The sequence below is a fragment of the Amphiprion ocellaris genome, chromosome 7, assembly GCF_022539595.1.
Source record: "Amphiprion ocellaris isolate individual 3 ecotype Okinawa chromosome 7, ASM2253959v1, whole genome shotgun sequence".
Classification (NCBI taxonomy): domain Eukaryota; kingdom Metazoa; phylum Chordata; class Actinopteri; family Pomacentridae; genus Amphiprion; species Amphiprion ocellaris.
In genome coordinates this window covers 22,894,566-22,921,603 of record NC_072772.1, presented here as the reverse complement: position 1 = coordinate 22,921,603, position 27,038 = coordinate 22,894,566, and the positions used below count along the sequence as shown (strand labels likewise).

The following is a 27,038-nucleotide window of genomic DNA, read 5'->3' as shown; positions in this document are numbered from 1 at the left end:
TTTTGGCCATTTTTTTAAGCTATACAATTTAAACTCTCCAGTAATTGTCGTGGTTCAAAAGATTAAGACACTGCAAACTGATTTAAAATTAAAATAGAGCAATTACTGAGTGATTTGAGAGGGAGCGCAACTGTACAAAATGGCCATGGAAAGGGGGGTGTGAAAAGATGTGGATTTACTCTGGACAATACTAACTGCAGTAAAAATAACATGGTAATACGGCTTAAAAACATGGCCTTTTGAGAGAAATTGCACTTCATTAAAACACTGAGACAAAAGACAGCAGAAACTTGGGAGGGAAATAAGATAAATGGCTGAAAGTAGTCAGACTCTTTACAGAAGTGTAACAGTAGATTGTAAAGATACATGCTGAACTGCAAAAATACTGTTCTAGCAAACAAATAAGACAAAAAACACATCTTATTACTGCAACTCACAATTATGCTAATGTTTTAATAACCAGCAGCTAGCGAGAAATTACTGGCAAAGAATAACCTTGTCAAGAAAAACATTTAAGCTGTTTTCACATATTTACTGACTTCTGAGTCTTACTAATGCAATGATGTCACTTAACAGAAACAGTCTCAAATTGCCAAATCTATTTCCACAATGATCGAAACACAACTATAGCCCATCAGTATCTGTCTCTCATCCATAGGCCTCTGATTCCATCTCTCTGCACTGCTAGGTCAACAAACTGTTCCTAAGCTTATCAGGAAATCAGTAATGTTTAGTATACCCCCCTGACTTCCTTTGTCGCACGCTGTTCTACAAATGAGCATCATGTTACTGAAAGAAAACCCAAACCAGCGAACTAAGTGATGGTAACAGCATTTGGCCCTCTTGTCCTCAAAGCCTCTCTGTCTTTTCCATGTCAGCAAGCCCCAAATGGATCAGTATTAGGTCACAGACTAATTTGAGAAGATTTTGTTCTCCTATCTACATACATTTTTGAATTTGATATGATCTGTTGTGTTAGCGGGTGAGACATCGCTAGAATGAGTACAAATTATGATCTGTACTGAATGTAAAAAGTGAATTATTTCACAACTAAATAATGTGACTTTAGGCTCCACTCAGTACCTTTTATGAACCTTTCTCTAGGATCACATGATCTTTGTGACTTGTCACCATGTGAAAACATTCTTTTTGTCAGATTCAGTGAATATCTCCTCACTGTCTGATAGCTGTCCATTCTGTGCACTGAAATTCAAGTAATTTGATTACTAAAATTCCTTGAGGCAAAGTTCTCAGAATCGTACCTTTGTTTAATCTACTACATACTAGACCCCAGGTCACTAAATGGTGGACTGCAGTCCGAGGCTGGACCCAGACTTCATCCAATATGGACCTGGCTGAGAGAGCGTCCATAAACAGGGGCTATAGTTCCCAATGCAGCGGTCATGGGTTCGAATCCAGCTCATGGCCATTTACTGCAAGTCATTCCCGTACTCTTTAACCCATGTGTCCTGTCTCTCACTCCACTGTCCATACAATCATACATAGTTACATAATAAAAGGCAAAAGGCCAAAAAAAAGACCATTATGGGCACTGAAAACAAATCCCATGTCCATACGTAGGCCTTTCTGTGTGCATTCATTCATTCATTTAGTGGAAAAAGAAGAGTTAGAGAAGATGGGAAACCAGAGCAGTGGGAGTGAAAGGGGCAGTAAATCTGGAACATGTCAGCTATCTGAATATTCTGAATATCAACCATCTTTCTCCAGAACCACGGACTCCATCTCTGAAGCTACAGTGGTAAACTCCAACTGTAATATTTAGTCCAACAGCAACCTAAAACTATGTCAGTTCAAACCAGCTTTCATAGCAGTACTAAAATTATTTACTGTGCAACAGCATCCTGTTGTGAAATTGTTGTTCAAGCTAAAACCCACTACAGATAAAATACTTCCCCTGCCACTTACTTTTCATTTTGCAGCAGCTACATCTGATCGTGTAAAGCTACATGTATCTGAGCACATCTAACAGCAGGACTCCAGGCTAACTTGTTGCTCTGGTGTGAATAACTTTTTCATTTAAATGCACCAGCGCCTAATTTAGGTGTATTAGCATTTTTTTAACTGCGACTTTTGCCATTGTATAATACAATTTCTAGCATTAAAGCTGTTTTTTGGTTTTCTCTAACTCCTTAGCATATCACGTAAATGACTGTAAACCAGACAAGTGTTTTGTATTCTTCTTTGACTATATTATGAGCAGTCTTAAGTTCTGACACCTTACTGCCACACAACTGTCATGGCACTGTCAGTTTCTTGAAGGCACTGTGCTTTTAACCACTTCAATTCAAAACGTTGATGCTTCGACAGTAAAGGCTTTGTTCCTAGCTCTGCTTTGGCTGCACTTTTAGCAATAAATGCAGTGCATAATGTTGTTTGTTTTATCAGATCTTTGTGTTTCCCACAGGTTGAGTTTACTTGTGTGGTGGGTGGCACAGCATGAATACAGATACAGATTAGAGGAGAAAGCGTAAACCAGGTTGTTCTCTAAAGCTACAATTTACAGATATCCCTGCTTTACATGCAGGCTATTGGTAGATACTAAAAATTACAGATCTTCTGTAAACCCTTTAGACAGACATTAATTCATTTCTACGACTACCTCCACTGTTGGCTTTTAAGTGCCACAGCAACGCCCCACTACTTCATCTTTACAGCTTTCAAACAGAACAATAAGGCAAAATAAAGGTGCAAAACTGTCATCATGAATAAGCTATCCGACAGGGCCTGTAGTCTTTATTTATGGGACAAGTTGTTGCTTAGAACCGAATGCTCTGTAGACCTTGATCAATATGTTTAACATATTGGTAAAAAGGTTATGAGGATTCTAGCTGTTATTACTACCTACTAACATTAGATGGTGACCAAATATCAAAACATTGTGAAGCAGCCTTTCTCTCTCAAATAAATCTTTTTAGGTAAGATCCAAGAGTTGCATTCTGTAGTTGGATTATCTCACACAATAAATGCCGCTACATTTTATAAATGGGAGTAACTGGGACATTTTATGCTTTAAGGAGGTCCTTGTCTGAAACCATGTGCATGTCACTTTTCCAAAATCCTGCTTCACATTTAGAAGAGTAAATAAACCAACCCTTTCACTGTGTTTGAGGTTAACCTCTGTGCCTTATTGGACCGCACTAGTAATTGGGAGTAAGCATTACTCATTAGTTCTGACCACATTCGCCACTGGGAATTAATAGGGCCACTCTACCCTGTTGTGATTCAACCGCCTGTAATTTGCACCATATGTATCATTAATCTGCATTAACCCATGACAACACAAGTACAGACTGTGCAGATAGATGACTTTCATTCTCAATCAAATGTTATTTCCAAACAGCAGGGCACATATCTACAACGCTGTAGAAAACGGATTCATTCACATCACTGCATCCAGTAAAAATTACAACGTAGAGAACTCCCACACTGCAGCCAAACCATAGTTAAGTAGAAGTGAAATTTCAGACTTTAAAACATGTAAGCAATATGCAGATAGTCACGTAATCACAGCAGCGAGAGGTCATGTAACTTCCCTTGCTGATCTGAAGTACAGTTTGATGATGTAACTTGGTGCGATGAACCATCTGATATCAATTATCAGATCAGACAAATCCTTCACAGCCGACCTCACTTAACGATCAACAGTTTCGAAAACACTGCACAGGCTGCCGTCAGCCCACGCTGAAGCCGACATGTGACACCGAGGAAAGCAAATCTGTCCGAGGCAGCCTGCGAAACAAGGGACGAGATGAGATCCAAGTCAAATTCACCATCTGCTCCGCTGTCTGTTTGTCTGCTGCCTAACTGAGGCTTCCACTACACAAACACTGGAGACTAACAATGACAAACATACTGGGCTTCACGTGTACTGCCAGCCAAATATTGATTTAACGTCTGTTCAGCTCGGCACATTATGCTGAGGTGGGAAACTGGCAGCTCACTATATCGCTCAACTATTCTGTAATAAATGCATGCAGGTGCACAGCAGGAAATACAGAAGCTGCTCTCAGCTGCTAATTACATGTGTGGCTACTAGAGCTTAGTTCAGTGTCCGAAGGAGAAGCTACTAGCAGTAACAGGCGGACGATGCTGCTGAGTAAACTGCTGTACTGCAATGTTGATGTTGCGATACCTTATTATTCTGTAAGGTATGGGTCAAGCAACAGTTCAGATATGTAATAAACACAAAGCTAGAGTCAGACTGTAGTTTCCTTTGCTTAGTATAGGCTAAAAGCAGGGGGAAGCAGCTAGCTGGCTCTGTTTACACTGAAAAAGTACACCAGAAAACACCTTTAAACCCATTAGATACCAAGACCTGACACTAAATGAGGTATTGAAAATAGTGTGGGCGTATTTCTCTGCATGTGGCCTTATCGCATTGCTGGCGATGTCCAAGGAACTTTCTACAGAGCCCAAGCAGTGTAACTGTTTTACCAGTCAAAGATCTGTAAGCAAAACACTTGTACACCCCATTTATACTTGGTATATACAAGCAATCTGTACACACAGAACTTCGCAAAACTTTACCCAGCCATATTATTCTTATCTGACATGGGATGCACCAAGTTTGCTCACAAGTCAGCCACCCTTGCTATTAATTAACCCTCTGAACCACTCTGCCGGTGAGTTTGAAAGGTATGCTATCTTTAAAAAAATAAGAGCCATTCATCAGAGCCACAAACAGTAAGAATCATTGGATTTTCAACTTTCCTACAGTCCTTCACATAGTCATGTGTGGCATGCAGCTATATCTGGAAAATCAACTTAACCTGAATTCCAAATTATGGTATTTCATCAAAACTGGTAACAGCTGTGGACAAATGTTATACATGTCGATTCCATGTCTTTGACTTTTGTACAAATAATTCCACTTTTGTTTTTTCTTTTGTTATAATTCATGGCAATGTAACTGAGACAGACAGACAGACAGACAGACAGACAGACAGACAGACAGACAGACAGACAGACAGACAGACAGACAGACAGACGGATAGATAGACAGATAGATAGACAGACAGACAGACAGACAGACAGACAGACAGACAGACAGACAGACAGACAGACAGACAGATAGATAGATAGATAGATAGAGAGAAAGATAGATAGATAGATAGATAGATAGATAGATAGATAGATATAGATACTTTATTAATCACGAGGGAAATTCAATTATGTAAAAAAAACTGCGTACTGTGCAAAATATATTTTTGAGTTCTCTCTACTTTAGCCATGGTTACACTGTTTTCTTAAAGGTGTAGAAATTCATATAGCAGTAAAAATAAGCAACATCAGCAAATAAAAATGTGATAGGAGCAAAAAAAGTCCCAAAAACTGCCCGTGGTTCACAGGGTTAATTAATCTGTATACTGACATTGGATCTGGATATCATTATCCAGATAGTACTCAGATACAGATCACACAGTGTAAATAAGGTATTATGCAAAAACAAAACTGGTTGTTGATGGCCACACACACACATCCAGTCCAGTCAATTAACGGGGCAAAGTAAATCTGAATAAGGATGTACGCTTTAAACTGTCACATCCAAGCTCAGTTTGTGCTAAGCTATACTAATATATCTTCACATCTTTTTTTTTTTTGGCCTTTTTGCCTTTGATTATGTATAGAACAGTGAAGAGAGACAGGAAATGTGGGTAGAAGAGTAGGGGAAAGACATGCAGTAAATGGCCACGGGCTGGATTTGAACCCATGACTGCTGCGCTGGGGACTATAGCTCAGCTGGGCGCCTAGATTGTCACTTCTTAATTTCAATAAGAAAGACAACAAGCATTTTTCCCAGGAGTTGAGCTACCTCTTTGAAGCTTAATTCAATTCAATTCAATTTTATTTATATAACGCCAATTACAGTTCAAATTGTCTCAAGACACTTTACAGAACCCATATGCCTGAACCCCCAGAGCAGCCCTAAGGCGACAGTGGCAAGAAAAACACCCTTTTAACAGGAAGAAACCTTGAACAGAACCCAAGCTTAACATGTTTGTAACTTACGTGACAAACTTTTCCTCTGGTGGTACAACTTACTAGTTTATCAATTTAATCTTTGTCTAGAATATGTGTTAGTGTTAAGATATAAAAATATAAATGTAAATCCCAATCACACCTTACCTAATCCCAAAATCAAATTATAAAATTACCTATATCATGTGATCAGCAGTCCAAAAATCCAATTTGATTACATTAACAATGACACAAAGCGGAAAAAAATGCACATATTTTGCTGCATTAAGTATCATGACTACCACAGATTGTCCCCTGACTAATCATTTCGGAGAATCAACCTATAACAAAGGCTATTATCACTACTGAGTCAAACATTTGCATGTGCCTGACAACACTCTCAAAGAGAAGACAACTGCACTTCCTCACGTTCCTCTCTCTTACCCGTGTGGTGGTGGCAAACATGTACTTGTCTCGGAGCTGGAAGCTGTCCACCTGCTCCAGGATCACTCTGCGGTTCTGTTCGCTCTGGAAGAAGTCTGTGCTGCTGAGTATGGTGGAAACACCTTGGGGCTCGTGTCTCTGGACCAGCACTGTGGTGGGGGGGTCGTAGGGCTCCACACCCCTGAGAGGTCAGAGAAAAGGGGGTGGATTGGAACAAGGTTTAGAGAAGTCGGAAAGACAAGGGCAGGAGAGGGAGGAAGGATGAACAGAACATGAGATTCATTTGGTCAGGTCTTCCAGAAATAACATGCATACAGTTTCAATCTACGCTAACATGCATACAATTTTAGCTGTTTTGGTTATTTATGTTGCAATCCTGTGGAAACAGTATTTTCAGTGGTCATGTAATGTATGAGGCGGCCTACGAGACATAAAAATTTCAACACGTTCCCCACCACCCCCACTTATGTCCTATTTGTTATTTCACCGTACGTTTCTCTGTGACTTCATTTAATCTATGGAATATGTCGGAATTGTCAGAAAAATACAACTTTGGAATGCTCTTTTAGTGAATTATTAATTATTATTATTATTAATCGACCAACAACTCCAAAACCCCAACAATCACTTCACAAACATTACACTGCTGTTCCAAAGTTTGGGGTCACTTAGAAATGTCATTATTTTTGAAAGAAACACTTTTTTTTTCCAATAAAGGTAACATTAAATGAATGATAAATCCAGTCTAGACATTGTTAATGTGGTAAATGACTATTCTAGCTGGAAACAGCTGATTTTTAATGGAATATCTACATAGGGTTACAGAGGAACATTTCCAGCAACCATCACTCCTGTGTTCTAATGCTACATTGTGTTAGCTAATGGTGTTGAAAGGCTAATTGATGATTAGAAAACTCTTGTGCAGTTATGTTAGCACATGAATAAAAGTGAGTTTTCATGAAAACATGAAATTGTCTGGATGAGCCCAAATTTTTGAAGAGTAGCGTAGATGACAAAGAAAAGTAGAAATTCTCACACTTAAGAGATTAGAATTAGAGAATGTTTCACTTATTTTGCATGAATAATTTCTTTTCAATCACTAAAATAGTTGAGGCTGCACAGTAGCTTGGTGGTTAGCACTTCTGCCTTGCAGCTAGAAGATCCCCGGTTTGCATCCCGGCCGACCTGGGATTTTTCTGCATGGAGTTTGCATGTTCTCCTTGTGCATGTGTGGGTTTTCTCTGGGTTCTTGGATTTCCTCCCACAGTCTAAAAAAACACAGAGGTTAACTGGTAACTCTACATTGTCTGTAGGTGTGAATACGAGTGTGATAAGATAAGATAAACCTTATTGATCTCACAGTGGGGAAAGTTCACCGTTACAGCAGCTCCAAGGAGAAAAAAAAATAGTATAAAGGCAGTACAGAATAAATAGAAACACACAGTGCAAAAACGCAGAGAACATTATATACACAGAAGATTTTTTTTTTTTTTTAAGAAGACTATGTACATGAGGTTGAAACAGTGATTGTATAAATTCTGTATAAGTAACCCTGCAATAGACTGGCAACTTGTCCAAGTCAGCTGGGATAGATTCCAGCCCCCCGCGACTCCAGTGAGTATGAAGCGGTGTAGATAATGAATGAATGGACTAAATTAGTTGACAATTATTGTGTCGCTCAACTACTTTCTTAACTCGATAGAGTTGTTTGTGCTACAGCAGAGGAGGGTATATAAAAGTGGATGGTGCAAAACAACTAAAAAGCTGCAGTAGCTCCCTTCATTTAGGAAGTTAGCCAAAGCTGGACTCAACGTGAGAAACTTTCTGGTTTCACTCTGGCCTCTTTACTTTTTGTCAAATTCTGTTAATATTTCCTCCTGGTCTCCTCTCTCTGTATGGAGTTGTGGGAAACAAAGAAACAGTTACCTGGAAAAAGGTTGATTGTGGCTCAACTACTGCTGCAATGCAATGCATTGTCATGAAGAAACACACTATATTGGTGAATCAAATATACAGAGGCTCACATTACTGGTAGATTTCGTTGCAACTCAAACAGGTTAACTCTTTAGCTAATCTTGCTCTTACACTCCACCATTGCAAACTTGTCTTAGCAGCTGCTGGAGGTGTAAAAATCACACTATGGATCCTATCCAGCTCTTCTGACCAATTCTGTGCTAAAGTGGTTTGACCTGGCCTACTGACAGAGTGACAAATGGACCAGCCAAGCTGCTGCTGTCTCACAGTAGCACGGCTGAAACTGCCCGGTTGTCTGGGTTCAAAGTCGCACTTTAAAAAACATTTCATGCTTACTGATGTGTCCCAAGGACCATGAGCCAGCCCAGTGGTTAGTACTGTCAACTCACAGCAGGAAAGTTTGCAGTCTGAATTACACGTCTGCTTCTTCTGTGAGGAGTTTGCATGTACCTACTGTGGGTTTCCTCGAGATGCTCTGGTTCCCAGAGAACTTCACTATTCAAAAGTATATATTTGAACAGCATGTACTGAATTCTGCCTTGGAAGGACACTACACACCACCTAAAATAACTGAATGATTCTGTCTTTCACTGAGCTGTTTCAAAGGCTTTTCACTGACAAGGAATCCTTCTCATTATTTCATATGAACTACGCGGATTTTCAACATCATAAAAGTCAGCACAAAATACAAACTATCAGCATGTTTAAACCAAAATGTCTTTGTGTGTCAACCTTTGAAAACAGCGTGGTCAAGCTATTTATGGCTACAAGTTTAAAGCAAGTGTGTTTCAGAAACCGTGGCATGGAGAGTCAGGCAGAATGAATGAAGGAGGTTCACTGCATCTTATCGTCTGCCTTCCAAATCACTGTGTTTTCTTCCAGAGTCTCGAGAGCTGAACAGAGAAAGTAGTGTCTCCTCTCGGCTCTGCTTCTGTGGCATTCATTCAAAGGTCCCTGTTCAACTGATGGACGCTGTCTGGGCTGAGAGTGCATGGAGGGCTATTTGTAGTCCATCTCTGTTCCTTCCATTGAATTAATCTCTGCTCCTTCTAAACACTTCCTAAACACCCTTCCTCCCCTGTTGTGGCAGTTTCTCATTTTTACGCCAGTTCTGTTTGTCATTCAATTTGGGCTTCCTGAAATGCTTTTGAAGAAAAATACCACCTCTTTTAGACTGGACTGCTAACAGCCATGTGTTTTAAAGAGCATATATTATGCACATTTGTAGGTTTCTAACAATATTTGCTGGGGTCTGCTGGAGTATGCCTTAATGTTCCAAGAAGAAATTATTTTTCATACTGTACACTGCTGAAGCACCTTGTCTCACTTTCTGTTGTATCTGTCTCTTTAAGTCTCCCCTCTCAGAAAGAACAGTTGGCTCTGATAGGTCATCTGGCCCGATTAAAACAAGGAAACGTTGGATACATACTATAACCCCAGATCTACGAGTATATGGATGTAGCCCTAAAAGAAGCAGCCTCAGTAGGTAGCGGAGTGTGAGGCAGCTGCTAATCCTTTGCATGAACTGCTCTCTAGGCAGACAATATGCAAATGTGTTACATGTCGATGTAGATAAGTGATGGAAGCAAAGTCTGCAATTCAAATAAAGTGTTTTGGACAGTTAAGGAGCCGTGGACAGTTAAGGAGCTTGTGGAGAGAATAGCTCCCTTTGGTGTGGGCTTTGGGCTCTTACATGCCCTGAAAAGCACCTATATAACACATTAAGGAATGTGGAAAACCTAAAAAGCATCACATGGGCTCTTTAATCAGTCTGTTTTAAGATAAAGCATTCTCATATACAGCATAATATAAGCAGTGATCATGTCTGACCATTATTTCAGGCCCAATTTATTTGGATTAAATAATCCTTTTGTCAGTAGATCTGTCAGTAAAAAAAAAAAAAATCAAACAAAGGCTATTAAATTCAAATGTAAGCAATGTATCCTAATTGGCAAGAAAAAAATATAGTACTTTGTAGCAAAACAGAAGAACAGACTTGGTGTTCTTGGTAGCTACAGCAAACTGTTGACTTCACAGATTGAACAAGGCAAATATTTTGATATCTCCTGGTAAGATGTTTTCTGTTGTCTACTTCTTTTTGTAATGAAACCACTGAAAGCTAACCTGTGGAATTGTAAAATGTCAATTAGTCCCAAAACTAGCCATCTACGCCATTCAGCCACAACATTAAAACCCTTGACAGCTGAGGTGTATAACACTGATCATCTCGTTACATTGCAATGTTCTACTTGAGCAACCTTGGTTCCTGGCATTCATGGGGATGTTACTTTGATACGCTCTACCCACCTAAACATTATTCTTCTCACCCTAACAGGGCACTGAACCCTGACACATCACAAAAATTGTTCAGGAACAGCTTGATGAACACAACAAAGGCATAGACTTGGCCTGCAAACTCCAAAATTGTGAAAGGCCAAGCCAATGGAGCATCCATAAGAAGGAACAAGCCCAGTCCATGGAGTCCCCACACTACAAACCACAGGACCCAAAGGCCAACATCCTGATGCCAGATACCACAGGACACCCCTAGAGGTCCAGAGTCCATGACCCAACGATTCGGAGCTGTTCTGCCAGAACAAGGGAAACTTACACAATCGTAAACAGGTGGGTTTCAATGTCGTGGCTGATCAGGGTAATATTTGTTAGCATTAGTGAGCAAGATTAGGCTAGCATGAGCTTTGAGTCATACCAGACCGAGTAGGGCTACAACACAAAACCCTAAGATCTAAGTCTAATAGATCAAGAACAGTTGCATTTTTTGATAATACTGTGATTGGTAGTCAAACTCTAATGCTAATTATTACTTTGTCAGTTTATAAATAATTCAAACAACCCATGTTGACTAATAAAACCATAACCTAAAACACATTGTAGCATCAACACCTCAGTTGAATGGCAGCCATTAGGTAAGCTACCATTGGAGTAAAGCACCTTACAAATTCAGGAAACACTATACTTTAATCTGAGATTGTTTCATAGATTATAATTATTCCAACATGCTTCCATGTATAAGTCACCATGGGTTTCTTGTTAACTTAGTTCTAGTCCAATTAAACTATGTTCTGCTGAACTAATACAGGGACAGTTTTTTTTTTCAGACCGCTGCAGTCTACACACAGATATATTTTTTTGGAACACTAATTTGAATTTTTAACAAAAAGTGAGAGCTTAAACAGCCATCAAGCCAACTGGTCTGTTTTAAGAGCCAAGAAACTCTTTCTGTTACTTTTCTTATTCTTTCTTTAGTCTTTCCTTTCTCATGTGTTTTCTAGTTAATCTCCCCTTTTACAACCACGTCTCTTTACACTGTTCCCTTTGTTTCTCTCAATGCATTTCGCATTACGTTTTATGCAGGATTTGGATCACTTTCTGTAATCCATATGGAAGAAGAGATTGTACTTCTCATTATATACACAGAGGATTTTGCCTTTCAGTCTGTCTCCTAGCAGCGAGATCATAGGATTAGGCATGGGATGGGTGGGGGCTAGCCATCAGTTTGGGCTGGTTTAGAACACATCCAGCAGCAGACTGACAGTCGGGCTTGAGTTTCTTTGGCTGTTGGTGCCTTAAGACTGATGTGCAGCACAACAGTGGCAGCCCCTGCTAAAGCCAGAACAAACAGGATTAGACCCAAATTGGATAGAGCCACAGGGGGGAGAGTTTAAGATCAAACGTTATTTGTGCTGCTTTTGTCCTCAGATAATTTGCAGTTTCTCTTGGCTGGTTTATCACTGCAGTGGTGTAGCTTTAACAGGCTTCATGAGATCTTATTGGCTGGCAGCTAAATGCCATCAACAGTTAAAGAAATTTGGAAACTAATAATCTTTCTATGGTAAGGGCAGTCAAGCTACATTACCGGTACTTGGTAGATAACAAACACTTGTTATGAACACAATTAGCAAAGTTTTGTTGTTAAACTGTTAAAATATGCTGCTGAGGGAGACAGTTTTGATTGTCTTTTTGTGTATCGGTCAGCTTTTGGAAGTCAGAGTGCCTCATTTCTTTTCTTCTTCTTCTTTGAGATCTTTGGTCAGGACACCTTTAGAACAGTAAATTTCCAACCATTATCTATATATCACTTAATCCTCATTAGGGTCGTGGGGGGCTGGAGTCCATCCCAGCTGACTTGGGGTGAAGGCAGGGGACACCCTGGACAGGTCACCAGTCTATCACAGGACTACATATAGAGACAAACAATCACACTCACATTCACACCTACAGTCAATTCAGAATCACCAATTAACCTCAGCATGTTTTTGGACTGTGGGATGAAGCCGGAGAACCTGGAGAAAACCCACACATGCACAGGGAGAACATGCAAACTCCGTGAAGAAAGATCCCGGGAAGGCGGGGACACGAACCGGGGATCTTCTAGCTGCAAGGCAGAAGTGCAAACCACAGACTCACTGTGCAGCTCAACAGTAAATTTGAGGCAGTTAATATTATTACATGAGATTCTCTCTTTGAGAGTCCCAGCTCCCTCTGAGACCACTAACTGGACACATTTTGATGGGTTTTGCATTCAGAGCTCACACTGTCTGAGTTAGCGCCATCATTCTAATTCTCCAGCTATCAACCCTGTGAGCTTTGAACTTTATCCAGGGAAATATCAATATTTTTACAATAAAGATCTTATCTTTATTATAAGGGCTGTCCACACCTAATGTATCTTGTTTTGTTTAGAACAGTCTATGCTGTCTAGAACTTCCATCATTTGAAAACAATATTGCTTATGTTTTTAATGTCATATCAAGAAAAAACGTTTTGTATAATGAAATTGTTATTCTCCAAGTTTTTTTTTTTTTATTTATATTTGACTATAAAATGCTGGCGCAAGAAACATCTTATATTTGTGTTGGGGAGATTTTCTGTAATCTGGTAATATCACGGCTGTGAGGTGGGATACTGTATGAATTTGTCACGGTACGGGGAGGTTTTGAGCCCAAAGTGAGAGCTTGACAGAGCAGTCGGCAGGCGGATTATAATCCAATTGATTTTATTTTAACAAAAACACAGAAAACACTAATGCCACTCAGGCCAAAAACCACTTTCCATGACAGAATTAAAGATTGGCAAAAAATATGTGCTTAATGTCAAGCGGCAATAAGTGAACTGTGAAGAGCTCATAAATCGTTGCCCACTTGCAGAGTGACAGATCATGTGAGTATCTGATGCCCCAACCACCAAACTAGGGGCCCCTAATGGCCAAATTGTCTTGAGGCCTCCAAATCTAAGATTGCCACTGACCTGAGCTCATCTTTTGATGAGAACTTTTGAATCATTGTAATGAAAAGCAAACTAATTATTTTGTGTGGATTTTTCACCCAAAGTAGGATGTGATGTCAGAATTATGTTAAAAACAATGTGCACATCTGTGGCCATTTCAAATCTGGATCAGTCTTTGCCTCACAGAGAAACATTGTTTAACACTATGTTGATAGAATCAACAGAAAGGGTGAGTTTTGTTGTTTATTTTGATACAAAGTAGACCTACATTATGAAATGACAGGCTTATTCAGCTATTTTAATAACAGCAATATGATAATAACATATCGCTACATTTCTATTAACACATTTAGATATTAACATGTCTATGCAGTGATGAGTCCATGCGTGATTCAGAATGTTGTGGTGCACGATACACAGCCGCATGCAAGTTATAATGACGATTAAATTAGATCTAAATTAATTTCTGTCTATTTATTTCCTTGCTGACAGACAAGCAACTGGCATTGTTCGAAAAGTCAAGTCATGCGGTTTCTGAAAAGACTTTTATCTCTTCAGACAAACGGCGAACCATAATGTGTTTACAAAAATCTGGTGCTTAGATACAAATATATAAATAAGTTTCCATGATAATAGTGGGTAGATAAAGAAAATAGTTGACCCAGCTGCCTTATAGATGCTGGAGCTACTTCTCATCAATGAGTAATGAGGAATGAGAGTGTGTCCACAAATGTGAGGGCACTGTGGAGGGAAATGTTGAATTTGTTTATGGAAAGATAATTGGGTCAAGGGTTTCTGTTTGGGTGAAAGAAAAAAGGCCAACCCACACTTCTCCCTCACTTGAAGCTACCACAGATACAGCTGTTGTAGCAACAACAGTATAGTTTTAATATATTAACATTTTTTGATGTCATGTTAAAGAAATCAGCAACAAGGGTACCAGTATATATCATGTATTCAAGGATATTCAAAAGCAGATTTCTCCATGTTCTACAGTCAGGTCCATGAATATTTGGAGATTGACAAAATGTTCAGCATTTCAACTCTGTACACCACCACAATGGATTTGAAATGAAACAATCAAGATGTGCTGTAAGCGCAGACTCTCAGCTTTAATTTGAGGATATTTACATCGAAATCAGGTGAACAGTGTAGGAATTACAACACATTTTCTGTGCCCCGCAACTTTTTATTTGACCAAAAATATTTGGACAAGCCAACATAATCATAAATCAAATCAAATTGTCACTTAATATTTGGTTGCAAATCCTTTGCAGTCAATGCCAGTCTGAAGTCTTCAACCCACAGACATCACCAGATGCTGGGTTTGGTCCCTGGTGATGCTCTGTCAGGCCTCTACTGCTGCTGTCTTCACTTCCTGCTTGTTCTTAGAGCATTTTCCCTTCAGTTTTGTTTTCAGCAAGTGAAATGCAGTTCAGCTAAATTAAGGTCAGGTGGCTGACTTGGCCATTGCAGAACAATCCACTTCTATACCTTAAAAAACTCTTTGGTTGCTTTCACACTATGTTTCAGGTCATTGTCCATCTGCAACATGATGCGCCATCCAATGAGTTGTGAAGAATTTGGCTGAACATCAGCAGATAATATGGCCTGAAACATTTCAGAATTCATCCTGATGCTTTTGTCTGCAGTCACATCATCAATAAAAATAAGAAAACCAGCTCCACTGGCAGCCATACAAGCCCACACCATTATACTACCACCACGCTTCACTGATGAGCTGCTATACTTTGGATCTTGAGCAGTTCCTTCTCTTCTCCAGACTCTTCTCTTGCCATCATTCTAGTACAAGTTGATCTTTGTCTCATCTGTCTATAGGATGTTGTTCCGCAACTGCACAGGCTCTTCTAGATGTTTTTTTTTTTTTTTTGGCAAACTCTAATCTGACCTTCCTGTTTTTGAGGCTCATCAATGGTTTACACCTTGTGGTCATTTCAAACCTGGCTCAGTCTTTTCCTCACAAAGAAACGGTGCTTGACTAAGTTGATAGTATCAGCAGCTGATACTATCAACATAGTGTCAAAATGCTTGACACTATGTTGATGGTATCAACAGAAAGAGTGAGTTCTGCTGCTCTGTATTCACTCTGGTGAAGTCTACTCTTAATAGTTGGCTTTTACCTCCTGGAGGTGTTCTTGATCTGGCCAACTATTGTGAAGGGGTTTTTCTTGACCAGGAAAAGGTTTCTTCTGTCATCCACCACACTTGTTTTCTGTGGTCTTGCGGGTCTTTTGGTGACCAGTGTGTTCCTCCTTTTTTAGAATGTACCAAACAGTTGCTTCGGCCACACCTAATGTTTTTGTGATCTCTCTGATGAGTTTGTTTTGATTTTTCAGCCTAATGACGGCTTGTTTCACTGACAGTGACAACTCTTTGGACTTCATGTTGAGAGTTGACCTCACCAGATTCCAAATGCAAATACCACACTTGAAATGAACTCCAGACCTTTCATCTTCTCATTGGCAATGAAATAAAGAGGGAATAACACACACCTGGCCCTGGAACAGCTGAACAGCCAACTGTCCAATTTATTTTGGTCCCTTAAAAAAGTTGATGGCACATCTGTACTTACAACAAATGTATTGTAATTCCTACACCTTTCACCTGATTTGGATGTAAATACCCTCAATTAGAGCTTCGGTTTTCAAACTCACTGTGGTGGTGTACAGAGCCAAATTGCTGAAAATTGTGTCAATGTCCAAATATATATGGACTTGACTGTATGTAAACATATCTGAAATATAATTTAAACATGAGAATAATCCTCATATCCAGGGTAATCATGGCCATATAAACACACTCACTAATGTTGTCAAATTTACAACTGCTTGTCGTAACTGGGTCCAAATATATCTGTATTCTAATCAGGTGTCATTCAATTCTACAATGTAGTGAACACGATCTAGGTGAGGAGTGTAGGTGGGTGTGTGCATGTACACTGTTCGTGTTATCTTGTTATCAGTGACAGAAGCTCGTTGACGGAGCAAAAAGTAATTTAGCTTCCTGGGAGAGATGCGGTGAGGGCGACCTGCATCTCCATGTGATCTGTCTGAAGGAGCTTCCACTGAGCATCCTCTCAAACAGGAGGAGATGCAGAGACAGGAGGCGAGAGGCATTTATTCATCTGAATAGTCATTTATCAACTAGCAGACATCAGACAGGTGAGATGGTGCCATTCAGCAGTGCTTTCTCATTTTCCTCAGCCCTGGACTTCCTGAGCATGAAGTACCTCAGTGGCTTCTGATTTAAATGTGAAGTAGCAAACTCAGATGAAAGTATTCAGCACATTTAATCACTAACTTTGTTGTCTGGCTGTTAGTAGCACAGCAGTTCAAGGGGCTGGAAAGGAATGGCTACATACTACACCAAGGCTATTATTTAGCTTTTAAAAGAAAGACTTAAGGCCAACTCATGCTCTCTGCACCCTGGTAGACAAGTGTCCACAAGGCTAGTCTTGATCGAAATGTAGTCACTGAAGTTAATGAAAGTTTATGTGGAAAGCCCCGTGAACGCCTCATTTAGTCGAAAATTTGCAAGCATACTGACTGCAAATATACCAGGTGTGAAGGAAAAATTATTCTTCCCCCCAAATTATTTTCCAGCAGACAGACGCTGTAGAAGTAAGACATGCCAGGACTCTCTGCTCTGGTCAGGGTTAGATATTGTCTATTCTGACATGACTAAGCAGACGAGTTGTCTCTATATTGGTTGTTAATCTAAATCTGGGCCCTCTCCTAACTACAATATATACCCGAAAATCTGACAGAATCCTCAGACCTGATGCTGGCTTTGCTTGCATGAACTGCTGCCCTGTTGACGTCAGTACATTTTACTCACAACCTAAGTCATCTGAGTGTCCAGTGTGTCTCTCTGTGTCTGTCTCCCCATACTCTCTTGTAGAGAGTGTAGAGGAGCTTCTCCATCACTCAAACCTTTTTGATTCATCATTAACAGACTTGCAATTAAAGTAGTCACTGCCAGACTGTAGCGGTGCTTTCATTAGCATATGCTTTCCAACAACAGTATCCAAACACAGTGGGACAATATAAAATCTACAGATTGTGTGTTTTTCTTTTTTCAGTGTTCAACATTAGGGGACATACTGCCATCTTTATAGCAGACCATGTACACCTACGTTGTATAAATATAATAACGCAGCCAGCGCCTCTGCTGTCCACATTCATAGTTTGCATCAGTCAGTGCACAGAGATAATGAAATTATAATTTGGGCTTAAAGTTAGTGAAAACCAACTGTGAGTCAGCTATTTTGATACACAGCAGGAGGCATCTTTTCTCCTTCAGAGGCAAATACTAGTGGTCTGTTAATACTGTCCTGCAAATCAATCCCTTGGAGAGCATTAGACTGAGCTTTATGAAACGTAATAATTAAAACACAGTCCACTAGTCCACCAATTCTAGTGATTGGGGACACAGTTGAAGGTTTATGCACTTGTATCCTTTGTGCATTTTCACATTTTTGTTTATGTTAATGCTAGATGACTGTCTAGCAATAAATAGCATTTACCCTTTTTGAACTGATGTTATTCAGACATCAACAAAGAAATGAAAACCAGAAGAAAAATCCTACATTATGAGCACGATAGTCAGTTCATCTTTTCCCTGTCAATGGATTTTCCACTTGAGTGACATGATGTGACACTGGCCAATAAACATTTAACACTTCAGCGTCCTGACAAACCGAGCAAACTTCAAAGAACTACTGCTGATAAAGACTGGCTGATGCGTCGCCTCATGTGACCTCACGGTTCTGTTCAAAGATCAACTGAAACACACCACAAAGACACCCGGGGAGGGCTGCTCTCAGCCACTTTCAATACTCTGAATCTGTTTCGTCATAGGCTTGGAATGCAAACAGAGAGCATTCTGAAGAAAAGCTGACTGGAACTAGATTTTGCTGGTTTGCATCGCCTTGAAACTTTTATAGCCAACATGACAACCGTGTACATCTCCAGTTTTCTTGTAAGGTATCTTCTTTGAGAAGTATCAGGTTGACCTGGATGCATGCTTTCTTTACAGGGATGACATTTATTTACATATTAATGTACCAATGAAGTACAAGCAATGCACAGAGAATAAACAGAAAGCTCACAATGATCCAAGATAATCTGCATCACCTATGACCTCTTCTGCCAAAGCCCAGCAAATTTATTCTTGGCTAACATGCTGTAGGACTACTAGACATTAATCAAGTGCAAAAGTAAAATAATAAAAAAGAAATGGAATACATAAAAAATTAAATGTAGCTTTCTTTTGAGCCAGGCCAAAATGATGTCCGTCTGTACAGTTGTCGGTGCCAAAATCTCCACAAGATCTGAGACATGCATTATAGTAATGGGTGTCCAATCCATATCCCATTGTCGCTTACGCTGGTAAACATCACATACTCAAAGAAAAAAGCAGGCTGAGCAAATGTATGAGATGCATCAAATCACTCCTCCTGAGTTTGACTCGTGTCGGCAAAACTCTTCCAGTCCTATCACAAGCTTGGAAAATAGCCCACTGCTGCTAAAACATCGGGAGCAGAAAAAGCCAGAACCTGGGAGTGCTTTAGAGAGTCAAGTGTGGCTTGTGTGTTTGGCACAATGACTGACAAACTGTGTGCCAAACTTCCGGGGATATGTAAATAGGCTGATGCACTCACAGAGAACCAGTTTGCTTTAAAATTTGTTTATTAATGTATTCAGTTGCAACAGGTGTGTTTGTAGTAGATCACAGAAAGTGCTCTCAGTTGATTTTAAAAAAAAAAATAGCTACAGGTTTGAATCTGCAGATCATGAGCCAGTGTGACTTACTACTGTTTCCAGAAATTTGTCAGTCCAATAATTCTGTTACTTTTGCTGTTAACAAATAGTTTACCCAGACACACATCACAGAAGACACTGACAAACTGAAACTAAATTCCATGTCACGTCTGGTCCTGTTAAGTAACACCAATGCATTTACTGACGTCCCCATCGTAACAGACAAACACAGTGTATCTCCACTGTAAACACAATCAAACTATGGCAGACACATCTGGACAACTGAGGAGGTCAAAGAAAAACTGAACTGTTTCACTCATTTAAGTTTTTAAAGATATCCAAGGCCTTGACTAGACTTCCATTTGATAGTTGACATATCTGTCCTCATTAAAATTTGAGAAGAATAAAGCAAATGCTCTGAGCTGTATTCTATACGCTGCATTTAAGACAAGCTTCACGAAAAGAGGCTTTGGACACAGGACAGCTGGACTTAGATCTGATGTGAACAGGCTGTGCCTCACTGATTTAGAAAAATGAATCTCCAAGTGCTTCCGTCTGTGGTGGCAATGATTAATTGTTAATCCATTAATTGCTGTTAATAATGTACTTGACTGAAATGATGCCGATCATGCAGGGTTAAGGGAACCAGACAATGCAACTGTAGTCTGACTAAGAGGAGGTAGGTTGCCAGCTACTGGTGACACATTTCATGCTCCTTTCTTTTCCACTTCCACTATCTGGTCCTTTTTTTTTTTTTTTTTTTTTTTTTTTTAAATGACTTCACTATGGAAAATAGCAGCAACCTACACTGAAAACTATAGGTTTAACCAAGGTTTTGGAATGTGCAGTTAAGGCAGCTTTGCTAGTTTGTACGTTAAATTGGGCATTTTAAACTAAAAGCATTTTAGTTTTTATTGACAGTGACAGCTTAAGAGAGAGACAGGAATGAAGAGAGCACAGATAGACGACGACTTGCAGCAAATCACCACGAGCTGAAATCAAATGCAGGATACACCATGAAACATAGCCTTTATACACCAGGTACATACTAATACAAGTGAGCTATAGGGGAATTAGCTATTTTTATATTTTTAATAAGTTATTTTTTGGTCTTATTGTAGAGGATAGCAACGAGAGAGACATTAAACGTGGGTAGAAGAGTGGGGAAGGACCTGCAGCAAATGTCCGTGGGTCGGACTGGAACCATGGCCATTGCATCGAGGACTATAGCCTCTGTTCATAGGTCGCCTGCTCAATCAGGACACCCCAGAATTAGCTAGTTTAATGACAGTACTCATCTCTCTGCATGCTAATGTTCCACCAAAACAATTCTGTCAGTCCGATTTACTGTGCTACTCTTGAGGCCAATTCATGCTTTCTATGTATAAATACATTTCATCAGCTGCAGTAAATACTGACAGATTTCCTGGACTGAAAAAGTTGGTGCAAAATCTGTTCCAGTTGAGCAGCTGTTTCCAGCAGCTGGACTAATATTTACTACAGTAAATAAGTCACTCCATCATTTAGAAAAGACATGCAACAGTTAAAACTGAAACTGAGCAGTGAGTTCAGTAAATGGACTTTGGATGTCGTTGGGTCAAACGTCGAACAGCAATTGATAGGAACCCTGCAATTTTCAATGAAGTCACTAATTTGTTATTAAATTTGCAATTTTATAAAAAGGTAACTTGCTGTTTATTCTTCTTCTTGTTCAAATTCCTGATGCAGACAACTGTGATCTTTCAACATAAAACAAGCATGAGAGGTTAAAAAAAGTTTAACTAACCTGTTTATGTTACCATTTATTGCATTTCATTTATGTTCAACAATTATTCAACTACAAGCAGCAAGCTCAGGAGATACTCACTTAAAAGGTAATTTATGGAAGGTTGCATTTACGCTTTATCTCGTATGCTGCAACACTGCAGAGAGTTCAGGACATTTCTCACTTACAGAATATATAAAGCCTTCAGTGCATGGTGTACTTGTCGTGAGCTGAGACAGTGGTTGTCTTACCAAAAGTAGGTCTTCACGTGCTCTTGGATCAACACCCACGTCTCCCCAAAGTCGTCTGATTTCCACAGCTATGGAGGCAGGAGGGGAGAGAGGGTGTAAGAAGAGGGAGGAGGAGGAAGGGGAGAGACGAAGAAGAAGAGGGGGATGGTGCACTGTAAAAATGTAGGTCAAGCTCATTCCTTCGTTTTGGCTCTTACACATGTGAGAAGGAGAACGTTGGAGAGATGTTTGGTGCTTTTGTGCTTGATCTCAGGACAAGAAAGCTAAAAAAGCTTCCAAACAACAACCAACCAACAGCTTCTTCTACTGGTTACAAAGTGCTGTATTTAATGTACTTATCACAGCAAATCAGAGACCTTGGCTCAATGCAAGCTTAAAATATAATCAGAAATGAAATTAAGGCATTCCAGCATTGTATTTTTGATTTTATGTACACTAGTGTTCCAAAGTTTGGGGTCACTTGAAATGTCCTTATTTTTCAAAGAAAAGCAGTGTTTTTCAATGAAGATAACATTAAATGAGTCATAAATCCAGTCTAGACATTGTTAATGTGGTAAATGACTATTCTAGCTGGAAACGGCTGATTTTTAATGGAATATCTACATAGAGGTACAGAGGAACATTTCCAGCAACCATCACTCCTGTGTTCTAATGCTACATTGTGTTAGCTAATGGTGTTGAAAGGCTAATTGATGATTAGAAAACCCTTGTGCAGTTATGTTAGCACATGAATAAAAGTGTGAGTTTTCATGGAAAACATGAAATTGCCTGGGTGACCCCAAACTTTTGAACAGTAGTGTATGTCTGTAAAATGTAAAAATATTCCTCACTTCTCACCTAAAATCCTGTCTGTAACAGAGAGGTATAAAGATGTGCCTCTACACATCTACAGGAAGTAAACAAGCAGATAAGCAGTGCAACTGCAGCTTTGTCAGATACACAGACTTAAACTGCTTTCATACTAAACATGCCTGTGTCATTCCTGTGGTTTCACACAAGATTTTAATCGAAAACTGTGAGAAGACGCCCAGTGAAGATGAGCGTTAGAGGCAGGCCTTTACCGGTTTGTCAGGGTGAGAGCTGTCATAGCCGAGCACCAGGTTGGATCTTCTGGTGTGAAGCAGCAGGTCGGTTGGTTTGAAGGGGAGGGAGAAGCCCTGGACACTCTTACAGAAGTCAAACGTGTTCCACAGGTAGTTGTTGGTGGAGTCTACAAAAAGGTACTGAAGAAGAAAAACAACTGCAATTACCACCTTACAGCCAACCAGACTAACAGATTTAGCGTAAATTTCAGAAAAACCAAAGAACAATGTGAAATTCCTTTTATGTCTTTAAATGTTTGGCTAACAAAGCTGACTCTGGTAGAACACAAAGTTGCTTCAATCTAGCATGACAGAAGACCCATACAATCACCGGCTGCAAGGTATACAGTGTCATCAAATCAGTATCTGACCAAATATGAAAAGTGGTTACAATCTTATCTCCTGTTCTTGAGTTATGGTGGTGGATAACAGGTAGAAAGGTGTTTTACAATTTTCCCAAATTTCTAATTCTAATCATCGTTCCAAGTGAACATTTGAACCCCCTCAAGTCCCTAAAGGTGTTAAAAAGACAATAATGTGGTTTTGCCTTTCTGGTCTAAGACGTGGCTTTACTGCCATTTACATTACTCCACTGGACCGCTGAAAACTTCTGTGACTGGCCAAAATTTCACTGTGGGCAAGATTTACTGAAACTAGAAAGTGCAGCCAGGAGGAGGTGCAGAAGTCTACTTTTCTCTCATATCTGCTTGCACTACAATATGCTAAAAGCTTGATATGGAGATTTTGCCCAATGATGCCAAAAAAAACTGCCAACCTCATCTTTGAAACTCCTGGAAGCAATTTAAAGCATTGCATGAAACAAGAATATGATGTAATCCGTTGCATTACTTGGCAAAACCTAGATAAAAATGTTCTTGGCAAGAACATACAGAAATATAGCCATATTCAGTGCACAATAAACACATGTATTGACCAGCTTCATTAGGCTGATTGTGTTGCTGCACGGATGAATCACAGGACAGACTAACAGGAAAAATCAACAAGAAGATTATATGCATGAGGGGGATTTCATAGCTTGTCATCCAGAAATGATTACTGACAGTAAAGTAAAACTATCTTCTTACTGCTGCAGTCTTTAAAGGAGTGCTACAGCAATTTAGTTTTATACTCACAAAAATAACAATTTAAATTTAAATAGCACTGATTACAATCAGGAAGCACAAGCTGAGATGTTCTAATGTGTAGTCCTCAGTACATATTCTCCTCGAAACAGAATGGATCCTTCATTTCCCATAATGCAACCGAAAGCATCTTTTTGCAAGATGGTACCAGACAAGTTAACATCCCCATCGTTAAAACACTACATATCCAGTTTGTAATTAATAATGTTTGTTCTGGTTTATATGTCTCTGAGCCCAAAATGAGATCTTCCTGATGAGCATAGTCAGGGTTATTTTCTCCTCTAGAGTAATAGAAGTCACTCTGTACCTGCTTTCACAGACTGAGTCTTACTATGCTGTTTACAATAAATGTGATAATTCACAAAGAGAATGCAAAAAATGACAAGTGGAGATATCAGCTCTTGAATTTACATTACAAAGTCAAAGTCAAAGTTCACTTTATTTGTCTCCCATGGGAGAAATTTGTCTTAGACAAGGCAAGACATCGAGCTGCACTGCAACACAATAAAACAGAACACATGATATTAAAAAATACATCATAAATATATGACATATAATAAATAAGTTAAGATGAGTTTAAAAAATAAATAAAATAAATAAATAAATAAATAAATAAAATAAAATAAAATAAAATAAATAAGCAGACTAAAATACACACATTCTGCCATACATACATGTCACACATCCCCAATTACCTCCCTTTGCTATCTGCACCTAGCCGCTCATTAATGAGCCTGACTGACACGGAGATAAAAGAGTTTTTAAAATGGCTGAGCCTACACAGCAGGACTCTGTACCTCCTGCCTGAATTCAACAGCTCATACTCTGTGAACAGGACATGGGATGGATCAGCGAGAATATTGTTTGCTTGCCTGATGGTGGCTTGTACAAATAAGTCTTGTGGCATTAGTGGAACGGGGATACCCATGATTTTACTCGCCATCTTCACCACGTTATGAATCTGTGTTTTTGACTTGACTGTGAGAGCCCCAAACCAGCAGGTGATCCCGTACCTAAGTATGGATTCAATGGTTGCACAGTAAAAAATCAACATGATTCCTCTGCAGACACCAAAAAGCCTGAGTCGTCTCAGGAAATGGAGACGCTGATGGATTCTGGCACAAACACTTGCCACCTGTGCGTGCCAGCTGAGGTCGTTGTCAATGTGCACACCAAGGTACTTAAAACAGGTGACCTGTTTACTGTATTCCTTAAGATACTGTTTGGGTGCCATGGAAAAAAAACTATTCCCTGAAGCACAAAAGCTCCTCAGGTGCTTCAGTTCTGTCTGAGTGCAGTCTTGCAGTGGAAGATGAGGTGCCAGATCACTAATGTACAGCGGAGCTTTGCTAATTCCGTCCCACGGGGAGCAGAGGCTCAGAAAAGCATGCTGTGCTGAATGATAACTGAGTATCAAGAAGCACAGTAAACCTGGAGCATTTGCTCATTAACATCATTGATTTTTAAAATGGGCACTTTGTTCTGGGTGCTGGCTATACCTGTTTTCCATGTTCTAAAATTAGAATTTGTATTGCTGATTAGTACATTTTTGCAACACAAAAGGTGACTGTAAATGGATAGTTTGATCAACTGTGATTAAAAAAACAAAACAAAAAAACACGAATATAACTAATTTAATAATTTTGCTGCTTTGAGAATTATATTCAACCCTCTAAATCCCAAGAAGTTTCTGAGCTTTTCTTTGTTCCCATCACATTTTTTTCCTCATGACAATCTATGGAAACAGCATAAACCAGGGCTAGAGGTAGAGAGAACTCAAAATATTTTTTGTGCACCGAGTCAAAGGTATGATGCCATTAATCATTTACAAAAATGAAAAATGTTAAAGCTGATTTATTTTTTTTAAACAAACCTGGGATTGACATCAACAATCAACAAGTGTCTACAGATGCTACCAATATTGGAAAAATGCTGGAGAGAATATACTATCCATATCCTACTGCTTCAATGGAAACACAGTCTGAAGCTTGGTGGATTAGTCCCTGAATTTTTGTCATATGACGGCTGGTCGCAGCCGAGTCAGTCATGGCCTTTTGGTTGTGACAAAGAGCACAGTTTTGTTTTCTGTTGTTTTTTTTGTTTTGTTTTGCTGGTTACTGCAAAAAAAGATTTTTGACTTCTATATGAGAGAAGTAGAATCAAGAGATTGTGAAGAAATATCACAATGTTTAGCTAAGTTTGGCTGATTTTCCAGACAAATCAAAAGTCGCATGACTAGTCAAGATCTGGAGAAGGCCTACGACCTTGTCCCCCAAGGGGCTCTGTGGGAGGCACTGCCGGAGCATGGGGTGCCAGGCTTCTTGATATGAGCCATTCGGTCCCTGTACAACCAAAGTGAGAGCTGTGTCTGCATACTCAGCACAAAGTCAAACACGTTTCCAGTGGGTGTTGGACTCCGCCAGGGCTGTCCCTTGTCTCCGATCCTGTTCGTGGTGTTCATGGACGGGATCTCAAGGCGCAGCCGGGGTGAGGAGGGTGTTCAGTTTGGGGACCTCAGGATCGCATCCCTGCTTTTTGCAGATGATGTGGTTCTGTTGGCTTCATCAGGTCGTGACCTTCAGCAGCACTGGAGCGGTTTGCAATGAGTGTGAAGCAGCAGGGGTGCAGGTCAGCATCTCCAAGTCCAAGGCCATGGTTCTCTGCTGGATATCTTTATGCTAAGCTAGGCTAAAACCCTCCTACTTCTGGCACCATTCTTAAAGTACAAATGTGACAGTGACAAAACCTTCATATTTAGTTCTTAAGAAATACTCAAATGAGTATCCCTTAAGTATGGCAAACAACAGCTCAAAAAATATAATTACATGGATTTAGGTCTGTAACTCTCAACCCAGGTTTAAAATCACTAAAACGGGTCATGCGAAAGTCTTGTTTCAGCCAAATACTCATGTTACTGATTGATATTATAACTGAGGAAAATGTCTCTGTAATAGATAAGTGACATGTTACACTTGGAGAGCTACAGACCTCATAAATGTCTGGCATTATTTGCCCTACTTACACAGTCTGAGAACACGTTCTTAATGACTGGCCTAGAGCTCCAACTCTCCAAGACACAAAGCCCATCCAGATTTTATCCAGCTTCAGTATGTTGGGGAATAAAACTATTTGCAGTGTCAATGGCAACTCAGAACAAAGGGAACAATACCTCTGATATACAAGTTCTATCTGATTACTTTGGAAATGTCTCAGATCTCTCGGCAGTGATTCACTTGACCGATAAAAAGAACCTGCATGTTAGAACAATGCTGGCCTCAAAACAAGAACAGGTATCTGTTTGCATCTACTTGGGAAACACATTCCAAAGAAAACACGTTGAAAAGGTTTAACATGAGAAGCTTTATAAGACT

The 27,038-nt window shown here is 39.7% G+C and overlaps 1 protein-coding gene across 2 annotated transcripts in view; it reads right to left on the bottom strand.

Moving 5' to 3' along the window:
- sorl1 (sortilin-related receptor, L(DLR class) A repeats containing) overlaps positions 1-27,038 on the bottom strand; it is a 121,153-nt gene that overhangs the window by 64,850 nt on the left and 29,265 nt on the right. For both annotated transcript variants that reach the window (XM_055012111.1, XM_055012112.1), the window contains exons 4-6: positions 22,505-22,666; positions 21,444-21,511; positions 6,424-6,604 (exon numbers count right to left, since the gene is read on the bottom strand). In XM_055012111.1, coding sequence (XP_054868086.1) covers positions 6,424-6,604; positions 21,444-21,511; positions 22,505-22,666 — 411 coding nt within the window. The remainder of the gene's footprint in view (positions 1-6,423; positions 6,605-21,443; positions 21,512-22,504; positions 22,667-27,038) is intronic.